Here is a 17521-nt window from a genome sequence, read left to right on the forward strand (position 1 = left end):
CTCTCTTTCCTTTTCCATGAAGTCGTGGGTGCAGTGCAGGTGTCACATCTGATTTAATTTGATTATGCTGCAAAACATATGTTCTTGTCCTACCACAGAGGGTTAGAGTAGGGTTTGAAGCCCTGATCCATATATTTATTTATTTATTTATTTATTTATTGGATTTGTATGCCGCCCCTCTCCGGAGACTCGGGGCGGCTAACAGCAACAATAAAGCAGTGTACAATAGTAGTCTGATGTTAGAAATAATTAAAAACCCATTAATATAAAAAACCAAACATACATACATACATACATACCATGCATAGAATTGTAAAGGCCTAGGGGGAAGAGGGTCTCAATTCCCCCATGCCGGACAGCAGAGGTGGGTTTTAAGCAGCTTACGAAAGGCAAGGAGGGTGGGGGCAATTCTAATCTTTGGGGGGAGTTGGTTCCAGAGGGCCGGGGCCGCCACAGAGAAGGCTCTTCCCCTGGGTCCCACCAAGCGACATTCTTTAGTTGACGGCACCCGGAGAAGATCCACTCTGTGGGACCTAACTGGTCGCTGGGATTCGTGCAGCAGAAAATATATCTATAAATATATAAATATATCTGGAATTTACAAAGATGCATATTCGGTGAGAAAACCTACATTGAATCATCATTAATTCCAAGGAAAATTTTAATCCTGTTCAGAAGTCTTTAAAAACAGCTTGCTAAGACGTATCTTTAACAGCAATTTCTCAATGAACCAGGACTGGTTCATGTAACATAGCTGGCGCTCGCGGGCACAGAGGCTGCCGCAATTTTATCCGGTCAAACGAATGATTAGAGGTCTTGGGGCCGAAACAATCTCAACCTATTCTCAAACATGCAGAAATGCAACCTATTACAGTAGTACCCCTAGATACGAGCATAATTCGTTCCATAAGGGAGCTTGTATCTCGAGGCAACTTGTATCTGGAACAAATAACTTTTTTCCCCTCCGAGATAACCAAAAGCAAGGATTCTTGCGCCACCTAGTGGACGCTCGGCTCGTATCCCGAATTTGAGCTCGGGACTAGAACAGAAATGTCTCTCCCCTCGTGGCTCGTATCTTGAAATACTCGCATGTAGAGCAGCTCGTATCTAGAGGTACTACTGTATAGTGTGACGGTCAAGTGCTTAGATTAGAATCAGAAAGATTCAGCTTCTAGTTCATTCTGAACCCCAAAAGCATTCTGGATGAACTTGGGACAGAAGTGGGTTCCTCCTGGTTCGGACCGTTTGCACAAACTGATAGCAAACCGCTGATGTCACGATGATGTCATTGAACTTAATATTAATATTAATCTTGAACTTAATATTAACCGCTCCAAACTTGACTGTAAAAAATATGACTTCAGTAACCGAGTTGTCGAAGCGTGGAACTCATTACCGGACTCCATAGTATCATCCCCAAACCCCCAACACTTTATCCTTAGATTAGTCATTGTTGACATATCCAGATTCCTAAGAGGTCAGTAAGGGGTGTGCATAAGTGCACTAGAGTGCCTTCCGTCCCCTGTCCTATTGCTCTCCTATATCTCCTATAACTTTCTTCTATTCCTATATCTCTTCTTCCATTCCTTCATTGATATGTTTTATTCCCATATCTTCTCTTCTGTTCCTTCTTAGATATATTTTACTATGAGTATATCTTCTATAACCTTCATTATGTATTTTACTATGTCTATACCCACTAAAACCCTCATTGTGTATTGGACAAAATAAATAAATAAAATAAATGTATTTTATTTATTTTGAGCAGTGGTCGGGCAGTAGGAAAAGCAAGTAGGATGCTTGGCTGCATAGCTAGAAGTATAACAAGCAGGAAGAGGGAGATTGTGATCCCCTTATATAGAGCGCTGGTGAGACCATATTTGGAATACTGTGTTCAGTCCTGGAGACCTCACCTACAAAAAGATATTGACAAAATTGAACGGGTCCAAAGACGGGTGACAAGAATGGTGGAAGGTCTTAAGCATAAAACGTATCAGGAAAGACTTCATGAACTCAATCTGTATAGTCTGGAGGACAGAAGGAAAAGGGGGGACATGATCGAAACATTTAAATATGTTAAAGGGTTAAATAAGGTCCAGGAGGGAAGTGTTTTCAATAGGAAAGTGAACACAAGAACAAGGGGACACAATCTGAGGTTAGTTGGGGGAAAGATCAAAAGCAACATGAGAAAATATTATTTTACTGAAAGAGTAGTAGATCCTTGGAACAAACTTCCAGCAGACGTGGTTGGTAAATCCACAGTAACTGAATTTAAACATGCCTGGGATAAACATAGATCCATTGTAAGATAAAATACAGGAAATAATATAAGGGCAGACTAGATGGACCATGAGGTCTTTTTCTGCCGTCAGTCTTCTATGTTTCTAAATAAATAAATAAACTACTTAGGTTGGTGCCAGTCCTTGAGCACTGCCATCTTTTTTTTAAAAAAATATTTTTCCCAGGGTTTTTTTTCTTCTGTGCATGTGCAGAAGCTGAGATTCTGGCACTGTGCATGCATCACCATCTTGTTTTCAGCCTTTTCTTTTTAATTTTTAACTTTCTTCACACTGCGCATGTGCGCATTCGTGAAGCTTTACAGTGTGGGAGGAAGCGAAGCAGCAGCAAAGTAAGTTAGAACCCACCCTTGTCTTGGGATAGTTCATCTCCCTTTCAACTCAATTTATCTCACAGAGCTATTTTTCTCGTGGGAAATAGAAGAATGGATTGGACTTTAAGCTTCTGAATCAAAGATAGATTACAAATAATAATCTACTTCTTTGATTTACAAATTCCAATAGTTGGGCTCATACATTAGACCAGAATAAACAATTATGATTGTAAAGTGCTATATTATGTCAATCCTGTGTGCTTCAAGAAATCAACCTATATTCTTAAACATAAAACGCATCTTTTTAACCCCTTCCATCTTGACTATTGCAATAGTCTCTACATGGTGCTGACCTTGAAAAATACCTGGAACAGTTTCATTTGGTTCAAAATGCAGCATGTAGTTTTGTGCAGGCCTACAAATTTAGATGTGTCACTTCCCTTGTGGAAGCTGCATTAACTGCCAATTTGATTCCAGATCTAAGTCCATGTCCTGGTTGTCACCTTTAAAGACCTACAATCAGATGTACCCAACCCATTAGAGCAGGGAATACTTCCTAAAGCGGTCGATCTGATGGAAGCAAGAAGGGCCTTCTCTATGGTGGCTCCCTCCCTATGGAACATCCTTGCAGAGATAAGATTGCTCCCCCACCCCCCCACCCCCGCAATCTTGGCATTCTTTCAAAAAGCCCTGAACATACGGTTCTGCAAAAAGGCATGGGGAGTCCATCAAATAGTTCATTTAATTGTCGTCAGGAGGGCAGGGGGTTATTGCTGTTTGAATTAACAGATTAACAGAGTTGGAAGGCACCTTACAGATCATCTAGTCCAACCCTCTGCCCAAGCAGGGGACCCTCCATCTGCCTCTACCTAGGATCGAACTCACAACCTCCTGATTGTGAGCCAAGAGCTCCACCTCTAGGCCACAGTAGCTTATTTGTATTGTTTATGTATTGGGATTTTATCCTCGTAAGCCAACTGGAGTCACTGAGGGTGAATTGGACAGCCATATAAATTTTCATAAATAAAATTAGTATATTTTTATACTGTGTCTTTCAATTCACAACACCGTTCTTCGGTTTTCTCTTTCTCTTGTAAATTTCAAATCCTACTCCAACTGTGCAAAGTAGAATAAATAAATGACAAATTTCTCTAACAGTTGATTTATATGCATGTGTTCAGATTTGTCTTAGGTGCTGTGTCTCCTGCAGTTGTCGTCCCCTCCATGTTGGTTTTACAAGCAGGAGGATATGGTGTTGACAAAGGAGTCCCAACTTTGCTAATGGCTGCAGGAAGCTTTGATGACATTTTGGCCATCACAGGTTTCAACACCTGCTTAGGGATGGCCTTCTCTTCAGGTACCTTTCTATTCTATTGATAAGCTACATCCAAGCCACTGTCTTCTTTGTCGTAATGCTGGTTTCTCCTGTACAAGTAATATCCTTTGTATTTTTAAAAAAACCTTTCATGCTGATTTTATGCCATTTTTAAAATTTGTGTTCTGTCCGGTTCTCTGGTAGACTCCTCCCAAAAATTCACAGGTACAAATTTCAGACACACACACGTTTGAAAATTCAAAACAATGTTCTTTATAATGAAAATTCAATTAAACCAAGCCCTCTTTTGGTATAGCAAAGAGCACTCGTCTCCAAACAAACCGGTAATTTGTACAAGTCCCTTATCAGTTCTGTGATACTTAGTTTGCAGCTGTGAGGCAATTCACAGTCCTTCTTCTTTCACAAAGTGAAACACACTTTGCTCTGGTTTAGTTTCAAAGCGGGGAAAAATCAGCACACAAAAGGTCAAAGTCAGTAAAGCAGGCACGAAACACAACGATCAGATAATCCTCCACAATGGCCAAACCCACAGGCTGCTATTTATAACAGCCTCACTAATGACCACAGCCCCACCCAACCACATGTGGCCTCATTTTCTTTGATAATAATCTCTCAGATGTTGCTGCCTATGCATCGCTCTCCGCATGCATGGCTGTATCATTAACTCTTGTTCTGAATCCAAGGAGGAGCTAGATAATTGATCTCCTTCTGAGCTGTCTGCCACACTCTCCTCCTCCCTGTCACTCATGTCTTCTTGGTCAGAGGAGCCTTCATCAGCAGATTCCACCGGGGGCAAAACAGGCCTGCAGCATGTGGATGTCTCCCCCACGTCCACAGTCCTTGGGGCAGGAGCTGGGCCAGAGCTAACCACAACAATTTGTGACACAATAAAATTCATAAAATTGGAAAATTTCATGTCCGCCAGTTGTGCAAATGAAGAGCGTGTGCAGGTGCTCGCTCGCTGCTCGCTAAAGGGGACAACACTAGCCATGCTTGTAAATGCTATCTGAAGGAACTATCCAACAATCCATTTGAATCCTGTTTTTCTGCTTTCCCGAAACAGGCTCCACCCTTGAAAATGTCTTTCGAGGTGTATTAGAAGTTGCAGTGGGCATAGCAGCAGGTGGACTTTTAGGCCTTTTTATTCGTTACTTTCCAAGCAAGGATCAGGTAAGAAGAAAACCTTTTAAAACGTAGCCCTTTTCTTTCTGTTGAAACATAAGAAGAAACAATACATTTAAAACCAACTCCCTATCACACTTTAGCTGGAATAAATAGGTATATCTGGCAGAGTTGCAACTGCATTGATTAGAAGAGTGCTCTGGATCTTGTGCAAATGCCAGCACAACATCACTGTGCTGTTCATTGAAGTTGTTGATCTTTGTTCAAATTGCTGAAAAATATCACACTACAAACTGAAAAAAATTAGGCTGCTTTAATGAAGAGAAGAGAGGTGCTGTTCCTCAAGAGGCAACTATTAGTTTAGTGATTGTTCAAAGCTACAATGGCTCAGAAAAAAGTGACTTATGACCAGTTTTCAAAGACATGATCAAACTTTGGATGCTTGGCAACTGGCATGTGTTTACAATGGCTGCAGCTTCCCAGGATTCTATTTGCCCTTCCTAGGGAGCTTCTGATAAGTCGAGTCAATGAGGGAAGCCAGACTGCATGACTCACTTCACAAATTCACTTAACAGCCATAGCAAAAAGTTCATAAAATGGGGCACAACTCATTAACAACTGTCTAGCTTTTGGGGCAATTTTGGACTCAATTTTGGTCATAGGTTGAAGGCTACCTGCATGAGATTCAAATTTCTTTTTGAAGCAAGTGCAACTTAGATTTATAGTACCGGTATATTAATTTTAAAGAAAAAGTAAAGAGTGCTTGAACTGAATTGAGGACCTATGTAGCATTCTGAAAGTAATTTGTTGTTGTTTTAATTCAATGATTTCCCCCCCCCCCGCAACCACTTAAGTAGGTAACCCTACTTTCCCGCAACCACTTAAGTAGGTAACCCTACTTTCCCGCAACCACTTAAGTAGGTAACCCTACTTTCCCGCAACCCCTTAAGTAGGTAACCCTACTTACCACCAGTGTTGGTTATAACCTATAAAGCCCTTCATGGCATCGGACCAGAATATTTCTGGGACCGCCTTCTGCCGCACTAATCCCAGCGACCGGTTAGGTCCCACAGAGTTGGCCTTCTCCGGGTTCCGTCGACTAAGCAATGTCGTTTGGTGGGACCCAGGAGAATAGCCTTCTCTGTGGCGGCCCCGACCCTCTGGAACCAGCTCCCCCCAGATAGTAGAGTTGCCCCCACCCTCCTTGCCTTTCGCAAGCTCCTTAAAACCCACCTCTGTCGTCAGGCATGGGGGAAATGAAATTTCCCTTCCCCCTAGGCTTATAGAATTTATACATGGTATGCTTGTATGTATGAGTGGCTCTTTAAATTGGGTTTTTTTAGATTGTTTTGATATTAGATTTGTTTACATTGTCTTTTTATATTGTTGTTAGCCACCCCAAGTCTTCGGAGAGGGGCGGCATACAAATGTAATAAATACAAATACAAATAACCCTACTTAATTCCATATTTTAGCCAAAGTTTACACGGTGACACAATTCCAGAATATTGTATTCTCTTCAAAGTTGTCAAATTTTGATTCACATTTATGAATCATGCCTCTTGCTTTCTCCAATTTCTCTCCCTAGACATATCTTGTATGGAAGAGAGGATTCTTTATTATAGGCTTATCAATGTTTGCGATTTTTAGCAGTATGCATTTTGGGTTTCCTGGATCTGGAGGACTGTGCACAATTGTCTTGGCATTTTTGGCTGGATTATCGTGGTCAGATGAAAAAGTAAGTATTTAATCATTATAGAAAGTCACCTTGATTCCAAAATACGAGAGTTTATGAAATATTCTACCCAGTTTCAACTTTGGTTCATATTTTAGCCATTCCTTTACAACCTATTTAGAGGTTCTGTGTCCTATGATTTATGGGTATTAAAAAAAATATTTCTAGTTTTAAGGATTTCTTTGAAACTCTCATCTTCTTCCTCTAAATGTATCCTCCTGAGTACATCCTCTAAATCAGTGATTTTCAACCTTTTTTGAGCCGCGGCACATTTTTTTACATTTACGAAACCCTGGGGCACATGGAGCGGGGGGGGGGGGGCTGAAAAAAGTTTGGACAAAAAAATTCTCTCTCCCTCTTCCTCCCCTTCGCTCTATTTCTTTCTCCCTCCCTCTTTCTCTCCCTTCCTTCCTCTTTCTTTCTCTCTCTCCATCCCTCTTTCTTTCTCTTCCTTCTTTCCTCTCTTTTTTGCTCTCTTTCTCTCCCTCCCTACGTCCCTCTATGTCTTTCTCTCTCTCTCCTTCCCTCCCTCTTTCTCTCTCTCTCTCTCTTGCTTTCTTTCTCTTGTTCTCTCTCTTGTTTTCTTTCTCTCTTGTTCTCTTTCTCTCTCGCTCTTTCTCTCTTGTTTCCTTTCTCTCTCTCTCTCTCTTGCTTTCTCTCTCTCTTGCGTTCTTTCTCTCTGAGCTTCGCGGCACACCTGACCATGTCTGGCGGCACACTAGTGTGCCACGGCACACTGGTTGAAAAACACTGCTCTAAATGTATCCTTCTGGAAAAAGGGGAAATGGTGCTAATATTGTATCACAGTACAGTACACAGTGATTCTTAGTGGATTTTTTTTCTCCATTCAACCAAAGCAAATGTTCTGGGGGGGGGGGATTATGAAGCTAGTAAATGAGCCGGGGTGGCGCAGTGGGTAGAGTGCTGTACTGTGGGCCACTGAAGCTGACTTGTAGATCTGAAGTCAGCGGTCCAAATCTCATCACCGGCTCAAGGTTGGCTCAGCCTTCCATCCTTCCGAGGTGGGAAAAATGAGGACCCGGATTGTGGTGGCAATAGCCTAGCTCTGTTTTAAAAAGTGCTATTGCTAACATGTTGTAAGCCGCCCTGAGTCTAAGGAGAAGGGCGTCATAAAAATTGAATAAATAAATAAATAAACAAACAAACAAACAAACAAACAAATAAATAAATAAATAAATAAATATCGGCATTGAGTATTGTGGTATTATGAATAAAAGTGAATGGGATAAGGTGAGAACACTGTGTTTTAATGAAAAAAGGAGAACCCTAGAAAAGAACTACAGTGATCCCTCGAGTTTCGCGATCTCGATCCTTGCGAAACGCTATATCGCGATTTTTCCACCCGATGACGTCACTCTCTTCCTTCCTTTCTCATCTTTCTTTCTCTCTTTCTCTATCTTGCTTCTTCCTCTCTCACACTCTCTTCCTCCCTCTCTCATCTCTTTCTTTCCTTCTCTCTCTTTCTCTATCTCTCTCCCTCTTGCTGGCGGGCGGCGGGCGGGCGAGCGGGGGCATCAGCGAGGAGCCGAATCAGGTTTCCCCTTTGCGTGGGTGGCGGGGAACGCAAACTCCACCATCTACGCATGCGCGGCCATAGAAAAAAAGGGTGCGCATGCGCAGATGGTGTTTTTACTTCCGCAACCCTACATCCCGAAAAATCGATTATCGCGAGGGGTCTTGGAACGGAACCCTCGCGATAATAGAGGGATCACTGTACTATCTTTTTAATTATTTCTATCCTGTTATAGAAATAAATAAAAGACGATATCTCTTTAAAGTGTGTTTGTGGTGAGGGCTCCTCCTAAAAGGAGGAATATTTATAATTTAAAAGTTCCTATGATGTTATTAGAAGACTCCTTAATAGCTTAATATTTGAAAGATATGATGTCATCTTTATAATGATAGAATCACTCTTCCTAAGATGAGAGCAAGAACACGACACATGTCATTGGATCACTTAATTTTTTGAAAATATTATTTAATACTATGAAAGTTATTGAGTTTGTGTTATATATCTTCTTCCTGAATGTATAGTACTGTGCAACAAAAATGCATTGGGCTTTGTTTTGTTTTTTTTGCAGAAAGAGGTAGAAAAAATTATTAAAGTTGCATGGGACATTTTCCAGCCTTTTCTTTTTGGTTTAATTGGCGCCGAAATAACTATTGCATCTCTTGACGCTCAAACAGTTGGTAAGTCTTCTACTAACAAGTGGGCATCGAGGCCTATTGTCTTTGGAGGGATTAGTTTATCAGAAGGAAAATTATACGATTCAGTTATTGAGATGATTTATTTTAATACTAGAAATAATTAAATCTATTTCTTTGTTGTAGGACTTTGCATTGCTACGCTGGCTGTTGGGTTGGTAACCCGAATTACAGCCACGTTTGTATTGGTCTTTTGTGCTGGTTTTGAACTGAAAGAGAGAATATTTATTGCATTGGCTTGGATCCCCAAAGCTACTGTGCAGGTAACTTGCATTTCTATGGCAGAATTCTGTCTTCTGGAAATAAAATTAATTGGACACATCAACCCTTCCAAGAAGTTGAATGGAATGAAATGGAACTGAATTGGGTTAAGTTAAATTGAATACTTTATTTGGCCAAATGTGATTAGCCACATAAGGAAGTCGTTTCCAGTATAGAAGCACTCAGTGTACATGCATAACAACAGAATTTATTTATTTATTATTTATTTATTGGATTTGTATGCCGCCCCTCTCCGGAGACTCGGGGCGGCTAACAACAGTAATAAAACAATGTACAATAATAATCCAATAAATACTAAAAATGATTTAAAAAACCCATTAATATAAAAAAACCAAACATACATACAGACATACCACACATGAAATTGTAAAGGCCTAGGGGGAAAGAATATCTCAGTTCCCCTATGCCTGGCGGCAGAGGTGGGTTTTAAGGAGCTTACGAAAGGCAAGGAGGGTGGGGGCTATTCTAATCTCTGGGGGGAGTTGGTTCCAGAGGGCCAGGGCCACCACAGAGAAGGCTCTTTCACAGGGTCCCGCCAAGCGGCATTGTTTAGTTGACGGGACCCGGAGAAGACCCACTCTGTGGGACCTAACCGGTCGCTGGGATTCGTGCAGCAGAAGGCGGTCCCTGAGAATACAGGTAGTCCTCAATGACCTGAAACCAACAGTTATATAGTTAAGTGAAACATTTTTCAAGGGAGTATTGAGTATTTTACAACTTTTCTTACCACATTTGTTAAGTGAATGAGGCTTTAGAAAGGGGCAAGACAAAAGAACTGGTTTCTTAATGGTTGCTATTCTTATTATCTAGGTGCTTTCACCCAAAAACTAGATAGCATATCTTAAATACCAGCTGTTGGGGAACAGTAGCAGGAAGGGCTTCTTATCCACTAGTTAGCTGCTGTATGGATACAGTGTTTGATGAAACAAGCTTTTGTGCCGTATTTTTTAAATGTTTTTTTTGCTATGTGATCTATTATTTCTTTTCTCTCGACAGGCTGCAATTGGCTCGGTTGCCTTAGACACAGCACGGGAGCAGGCAGATAAACAATCGGAAAAATATGGAATGGATATTTTGACAGTTGCTTTCCTGGCAATCTTAATCACAGCTCCAATTGGAGCTCTAATAATTGGGCTGGCAGGGCCCCAACTTCTTCACAAAACTTCTGATACCAACAGAGAAAGTCACATATATGAAGAAAGAGAAGAAATAGAAATACATGGGCCGGCATAGGGAGATATGAAGTTTAGTCCACAGATCACCTGAATTGAAACGGCTTATGAATCATGGTATCCACAAGTAACATACAGATGTTTAAAGGCCTACAAGATATACTGCAGATCTTCTAAATATATTACAAAATAATATGTACATACATTATTTTTAAGATGACATCTGTTGGAGCTGTTTAGAGCCAATGTTTAGCTATTAGTGGCTTGTAGCTTTTCTTTTAATGGCTAATGATTTATCAGTTGAAAAGAAGATAAGTGGCTGTTGAATTAGAGTATATTTAAAGTACTGAAGAATAAATGAAGCTGTTGCGGTAAAACATACCTGGGTTAACAAATCTTTTAGATGCACTGCCTGGGTGAGAACTAAAGATTTCCACCCATTCCTTTTATGGTGAGAAAATAGGATTGAGATATAACCTGAAGTTTTCTCTGAAATACTCTGGTAGTCTGAAGTCTTCTGCAAGGGATAGGTTGGGAAGAATAAATTAGTATAGTTAAAATAGATCATATACAAATAGTATATGATATAAAAAGGATGTTGAGACTCTAGAAAGAGTGCAGAGAAGAACAATAAAGATGATTAAGGAACTGGAGGCTAAAACAAAGAATGGTGGCAGGAACTAGGTATATCTAGCTTAATGAAAAGAAGGACTAGGGGAGACATGATAGCAGTGTTCCGGTATCTCAGGGGTTGCCACAAAGAAGAGGGAGTCAAGCTATTTTCCAAAGTATCTGAAGATAGAACTAAAAGCAAAGGGTGGAAACTAAGCAGGAGAGAAGCAACTTAGAACTAAGGAGAAATTTCCTGACAGTTAGAACAATTAGTCAGTGGAACAGCTTTCCTCCAAAAGTTGTGAATGCTCCAAAACTGGAAGTTTTTAAGAAGATGTTGGATAACCATTTGTCTGAGGTGATGTAGGGTTTCCTGCCTAAGCAGGGAGTTGGACTAAAAGACCTCCAAGATCCCTTTCAACTTTGTTATTATTCTTATTCTATTCTAGTGTTGTAGAGAATTGGAGTGTTCGATATGTAAATAGTGGATGACCGGCTAGAAGTGTCCTTAAGAGATAGCTTATGTTTGTGGTATGTATGTTGAATGAGAGAATGACAAGATAAAAGTTGAAAAAGAATGTTTGCAACATCTGGTAGATGAATGTGATGACTTGATATATGTTATTGAAACTTGAATGGAAAAAAAATGGGTTATGTAGCCCTGTTGCAAATTTGCGCTGCCAGTTTTCAGATTACGCAACAGCTATAGCAACTTGGTCAAGGAGAAAGAGTTGCTGTGATTTACAAGACACCTTTGCAGTGACGAGGATTACTGTTATGACTGGATAAGAATGTCTTAAAGAGTATTGAATTATAGAGAGCCCCCCGTGAATATCTCGATGTCATCTTAGAGATAAGGTTGAACTATCCCAAATATGAGTGTTTAAAGATTTTCATTCCCTGGAAAAGAGGTTCAATGTGTTCCATGAGTTTATGGTAACCTTGGACCTGCCCCAAATAATCTCTGCCAATAGACAACAGCAAACACCCATTATACCTGGTACATACCTGGACATGGAGGACATTGATACCTATCATCTGCTATGACCAGTTTACTCCCTCTTCAGATTCATAGATAACCAGGGTTTCCATATGAATACTGAATTCTTTCAACTGGATGAATTCCAGTGCACTTCAGAGGACAATCTGGGGAATTATTCTGTTTTGTGTCTGGCTGACTTATGGATCCTACTGTTTCTGACAAAGGGGAGGGTGGTGGGGGTATTAATATTTTATATGTTCCTTTGTACATCCTTCACTGTTTTACATTGCACAGAATATACATATTGAAGTGTGCTACAAAAAGTTTAAAATAATTATTATAAAATAAAATGTGATTTTATTGAAAGAGAGAAATGACTCTTGATTTAAAGCATATGGTAAAAAGCACCCAAATAATAACAGAAACCCCCCCCCAGCCCTTTGTGTGTGTGTTTGTGTGTGTGTGTGTGAACTCTTGAACCATTTCCAATAGCTCACCTGTTATTGGAAATGGTTCAAGAGTTCACACACCACACACACAAGGGGGGAGGAGACAGGGATGGGAAAAGAGGAGAAGATAGTAATAATAGTAATAGATTTTGGTTTTGTTTTATTATTAATTTCTTTTAATAAAAAAGAAGGGAATTTTTCTTTTTATTATATATATATTTCTATTGATTTTTCTATTATATATATATATAATAGAATATATATATATATATATATATATATATATATATATATATATATATATAGAGAGAGAGAGAGAGAGAGAGAGAGAGAGAGAGAGAGAGAGAGAGAGAGAGAGAGAGAGAGAGAGAGAGAGAGAGAGAGCTGAAGGGATTGGATACTGTAGCCTAGAGGATAATTCTCTGCCTTACAAGGCAAAGGTTGCAGGTTCAAGTCCCAGTGGGTATGGCTAGCTGATGAGGCCAAAATAAGGCCGAAATAGATCTATCCTAGTCTCCCTTAATTTTCAAATTCAGCTTAAACATGTGACATATATATATATTCTTCGCCTGAGAAAAAGGACAGAAACACCAGCCTGAAGATGATGAGTGAGACCTCATCGAAACGTCGCCAGAAATTTCCAAATCCTACACGGGAAGAAACCCGAATATACCAAGACCGTCATACCTGTACCCGTGAAAATCTACGAAAACATATATATATATATATATACACACACACACACACATACACACTTCTATGCCACCCAGTCCCAAAAGGACTGCCGCTCAAACACTATACCTTTCTGCCCACACTGAAAAAAAAATAGAGGGAACATTGGCCTGACCCCCTCCTCTCTGTGGCCGACCCTCAAATATTGGAACACTGCTATCATGTCTCCCTCTTTTATCGTTACCACTATCCTATACATGTGTGACAAATAAATAAAAGAAAAGAAATAAAGCAAACCGGGGCAAATACGATTTCAGCAATAGAGTGATCAACACCTGGAATTAACTATCGGGCTGTTGTTTCCTCCCCCAATCCCAAAATCTTCAACCTTACATTTTATTTTATTTTTTATTTGTTTTGTCCAATACACAATAATACACAGTGAGGGTTATAGAGGATATAATCAGGTAGAATTTACAATAGACCTCTCCCCTTTTCTAAAGGGGCGTGTATAAGTGCCCTTTCGTGCCTAGAGTCCCTGTCCTAATGTCTTTTTGTCTTCTGCTGCACAAATCCCAGCGACCAGTTAGGTCCCACAGAGTGGGTCTTCTCCGGGTCCCATCAACCAAACAATGTCGTTTGGCGGGACCCAGAGGAAGAGGCTTCTCTGTGGTGGCCCCGGCCCTCTGGAACCAACTCCCCCCCAGAGATTAGAATTGCCCCCCACCCTCCTCGCCTTTCGTAAGCTGCTTAAAACCCACCTCTGCCGCCAGGCATGGGGGAACTGAGATACACTTTCCCCCTAGGCCTTTACAATTTTATGCATGGTATGTCTGTATGTATGATTGGTTTTTATATAATGGGTTTTTAAACTGTTTTTAGTATTGGATTTTGTTATATACTGTTTTATTCCTGTTTAGTCTGCGGAGAGGGGCGGCATACAAATCCAATAAATAAATAAATAAATAAATAAATTTCTATGACAAATAAATAAGTAAATAAAAATAAATAAATTCTTGCTGCAGGACTATTACAGACCTCCCCCACTCCCCTCACTGCTTGAACGCGTCCGCGCCGTTGAACCAGATGCCCTTCGGCGGCAGGCAGACACGACCGTTATTTCAGGACCGTTATTTTCCCTCGGAGCGGCCCTGAGGCAGCTTTTTTCTGGTTCGGAGAGCGTCGGGCCGGGAAGTGGAACTTATACTCCCTTCTCCCCGGCTTTCCCCGACTGCGGACCAGCCTTAATGAGAGGCTACCTCAGTTTAAACGCGGTTTTGTGTCCCGTAACGGCTCTGGACGTTTTAACGGGTCAGTGGCGGCGCTCATCTCGTCTTTTCTTAATAACCGACGCTCCCGAGAGGCAGGGACGCCCTCAAGGGCGATTTACAAGCCGGTGTCCAAACTAGAACGGCCAGTTTCGTGTACCGTGCGAGGCCCATGCCAAACAAATCCCGAGGCTGTTTAGTGAGATGAGTAAGTCCAGTCTATCACGTGTTATTTAGGAAGATGAATGTGGAAAAGGACCCTATAGTCTTCTGAAAACCCGATGAAACACAGGGAAAATGGTTTTCTGAGAAGTATAAATCCTCCCTCATCCCAAATTTCCTTCCTCAAAATCCACATATCTATGTTGTTATCGTCGTGGTTGTCCTAAATGCACTTTTCCAAAAGGCACCTGTGCTTTTTATTAGTAGTAGTAGTAGTATTATTAGTATTATTATTATTATTATTAGTATTAGTATTATTAGTATTAGTATTAGCATTATTACTAGTATTATTATTAAACATATATACAAATGACACACAAAACAAAGACATTTAAAAGCATTGGATATTTGTGTAGCAAATCTGGGTTACAATTCTCATTGTGCTCACAACCTATTACACAACTATTGTCATATATTTATTATAGACCGGTCCTATATATTGAACTTATTTTATATATCTAATCCTATATCTATTTTCCCATTAACCCATTTATCACCAAGAAGTGTATCTCTTTTTTTTTTTACTTTTTCGTTCCTACTACTATTGTACATTGCCCCGATATTTATAATATTCCGACTCTTCCTTATTTTTTATTTCCAGTGTTAGTTTAACCATCTCTGCACATGCTATTATTTTCTCTGTTATATCTTCCTCTGTAGATACATTTTTGTTTTTCCAATATTGTGCAAATGTTAATCTTGCCACGGCTCTTATGTGCAGAATCAAATATGTCTGACTTTTTTTGAATTTTTAGCATACAATTCCCAATAAAAAGAGTTCTGGGTTTTTTTCTATTTTTTCCCTACGATTTCTTCTAGCCAGTTTTTAATTTTTTCCCCAGAAACTCTTTGCTTTCTCACACTGCCACCATAAATGGTAATAAGAGCCAAATTCTATTTTACACTTCCAACATCTGGGTGTAAACTTTTTATCTATTTTAGCTAGTTGGACAGGTGTTACGTGCCATCTGTAAAACGTTTTGAACCAATTTTCTTTGTATGATGTGGCTAATGTCAACTTTTGATTTCTATCCCATATCTGTTAAGGCAACTGAACTTTCATGGTTTTCTTGAAAACGTTTTGTTTTTAATCAATGTTTATTACAGTCAAAGAACAGAGCAGGTTAAGAACACTCAAGGAATATCCAGTTAAAAATTCCAAAACAAAATAGCAACAAATAACTTTATTTGTTAACAACATTAAAATCACAATTTGGCATCCAATCTGCCTGTTGCATGTGAAGAAAACACAGCACGGTTTAGCTTCTCATCCAAGAACTGAAGAAGCTTCTTGGATGAAAAACAAACCATTTTCAAAGTTAAAAAAAAGCAAAGAAAGCCCATTTACCTTTGGGGAAAGCATTTTTGCATCCACCGATCTATGCTTGATTTCACCCTATCCCCTGCCAGAGCTCTAAGTTATAGAATCTGTTTTAAATCAGGAACAAATTTAGGGCAGATGTTGTTTTAGGAGTGGAAGTTTCTCTGTCCCAAAAACGTGAATACCAAACTGAGGATGAAGTCAAGAGGAGTTTATTCCAATGTGTGTTAAGTAGCATCCTCTGCTTCCAATCATAAGCATGTTAGCTGTACAGGGTTCCCTCGATTTTCGCGGGGGTTACGTTCCAAGACCTCCCGCGAAAGTCGATTTTCCGTGAAGTAGCGGTGCAGAAGTAAAAACATCATTTTTGGCTATGGACAGCCAAAAACTACCCCCACGCACCCTTTTTCAAGGCAGCGCAAGGAGCCGGGCTTGAAATTAGGGCAGGGAGCGACGAAAGTGCGGAGGCCAGCAAAGATTGCTTTGAATGTCGGCTGCCCCCGCCCCCCCAGCGCCTCCGGCCCCCTCGCCGCTACCGCCCGCCCGCCCGATCCACCCCTCTCACCGGCTTTCTTCGGACACGGGTCCTCCTGCAGCAGCTCTGGCGGCTACGGCTTCTCATCCTCCTCATTCGGCCGGTAGCCGCTCTGAGCGCTTTGAGAATGCCTGCCTCGCCCCTCTCACAGTCCCTTAGCTGAGAGCACTTTCATCCCAGCTATCAGTGAGGGGCTGCAGGAGAGGTGGGGGCAGGCGTTCTCACAGGAGAGGGAGAAAGAGAGAGAGAGCAAGAGGGGGGAGAGTGGAAGGTAGAGAGAGAGAGAAAAAAAAATGATAGAAAAAGGGAGAAAAAAGAGAAATGAGAAAATGATTGAAGCAGAGAATGACAGAAAGAATGAGAGAGAGAAGTGACTCTTGGTGATGACGTATGACATCATCGGGTGGGAAAAACCATGATATAGAAAAAAAACCGCGGAGTATTTTTTAATTAATATTTTTTGAAAAACCGTGGTATAGCGTTTCGCGAAGTTTGAACCCGCGAAAATCGAGGGATCACTGTAGTGCGAATAAGATGAAATGTGTAAGTATGATTCTTAGATTTCATTAATCATTCATTCTGCTCCAAGATAATGAGCATAAGGGTTCACCCACTCCTAGACAATGCAATCCTGTAGTTCATCCTTCAGAAGAAACATGCCCTCAGTTGATTGAGGTTATTCTCAAGAAAATATATACTGCTCAAAAATAATAATAAAGGGAACACTCAAATAACACATCCCAGATTTGAATGAATGAAATATTCTAATTGAATACTTTGTTCTGTACAAAGTTGAATGTGCATAACAGCAGGTGAAATTGATGGTCAATCAGTGTTGCTTCCTAAGTGGACAGTTTGATTTCATAGAAGTTTGATGATTTACTTGGAGTTATATTGTGTTGTTTAAGTGTTCCCGTTATTTCTTTGAGCAGTGTATTTAGAAATGTTAGTTGTGGCGGAGGTGTTGCTATATAAC

General features: G+C 40.4%; 1 protein-coding gene across 1 annotated transcript in view; it reads left to right on the forward strand.

Annotated features, from left to right (window-relative positions):
- SLC9B2 (solute carrier family 9 member B2) overlaps nucleotides 1-12452 on the forward strand; it is a 28616-nt gene extending 16164 nt beyond the window's left edge. Inside the window, exons 8-13 of the mRNA XM_070756683.1 lie at nucleotides 3793-3968; nucleotides 5011-5117; nucleotides 6658-6807; nucleotides 8907-9015; nucleotides 9157-9293; nucleotides 10309-12452. Coding sequence (XP_070612784.1) covers nucleotides 3793-3968; nucleotides 5011-5117; nucleotides 6658-6807; nucleotides 8907-9015; nucleotides 9157-9293; nucleotides 10309-10545 — 916 coding nt within the window. The 3' untranslated portion in view covers nucleotides 10546-12452. The remainder of the gene's footprint in view (nucleotides 1-3792; nucleotides 3969-5010; nucleotides 5118-6657; nucleotides 6808-8906; nucleotides 9016-9156; nucleotides 9294-10308) is intronic.
- Nucleotides 12453-17521: the final 5069 nt, after the last annotated feature.

Source organism: Erythrolamprus reginae, chromosome 7 (assembly GCF_031021105.1).
Source record: "Erythrolamprus reginae isolate rEryReg1 chromosome 7, rEryReg1.hap1, whole genome shotgun sequence".
Classification (NCBI taxonomy): Eukaryota; Metazoa; Chordata; class Lepidosauria; order Squamata; family Dipsadidae; genus Erythrolamprus; species Erythrolamprus reginae.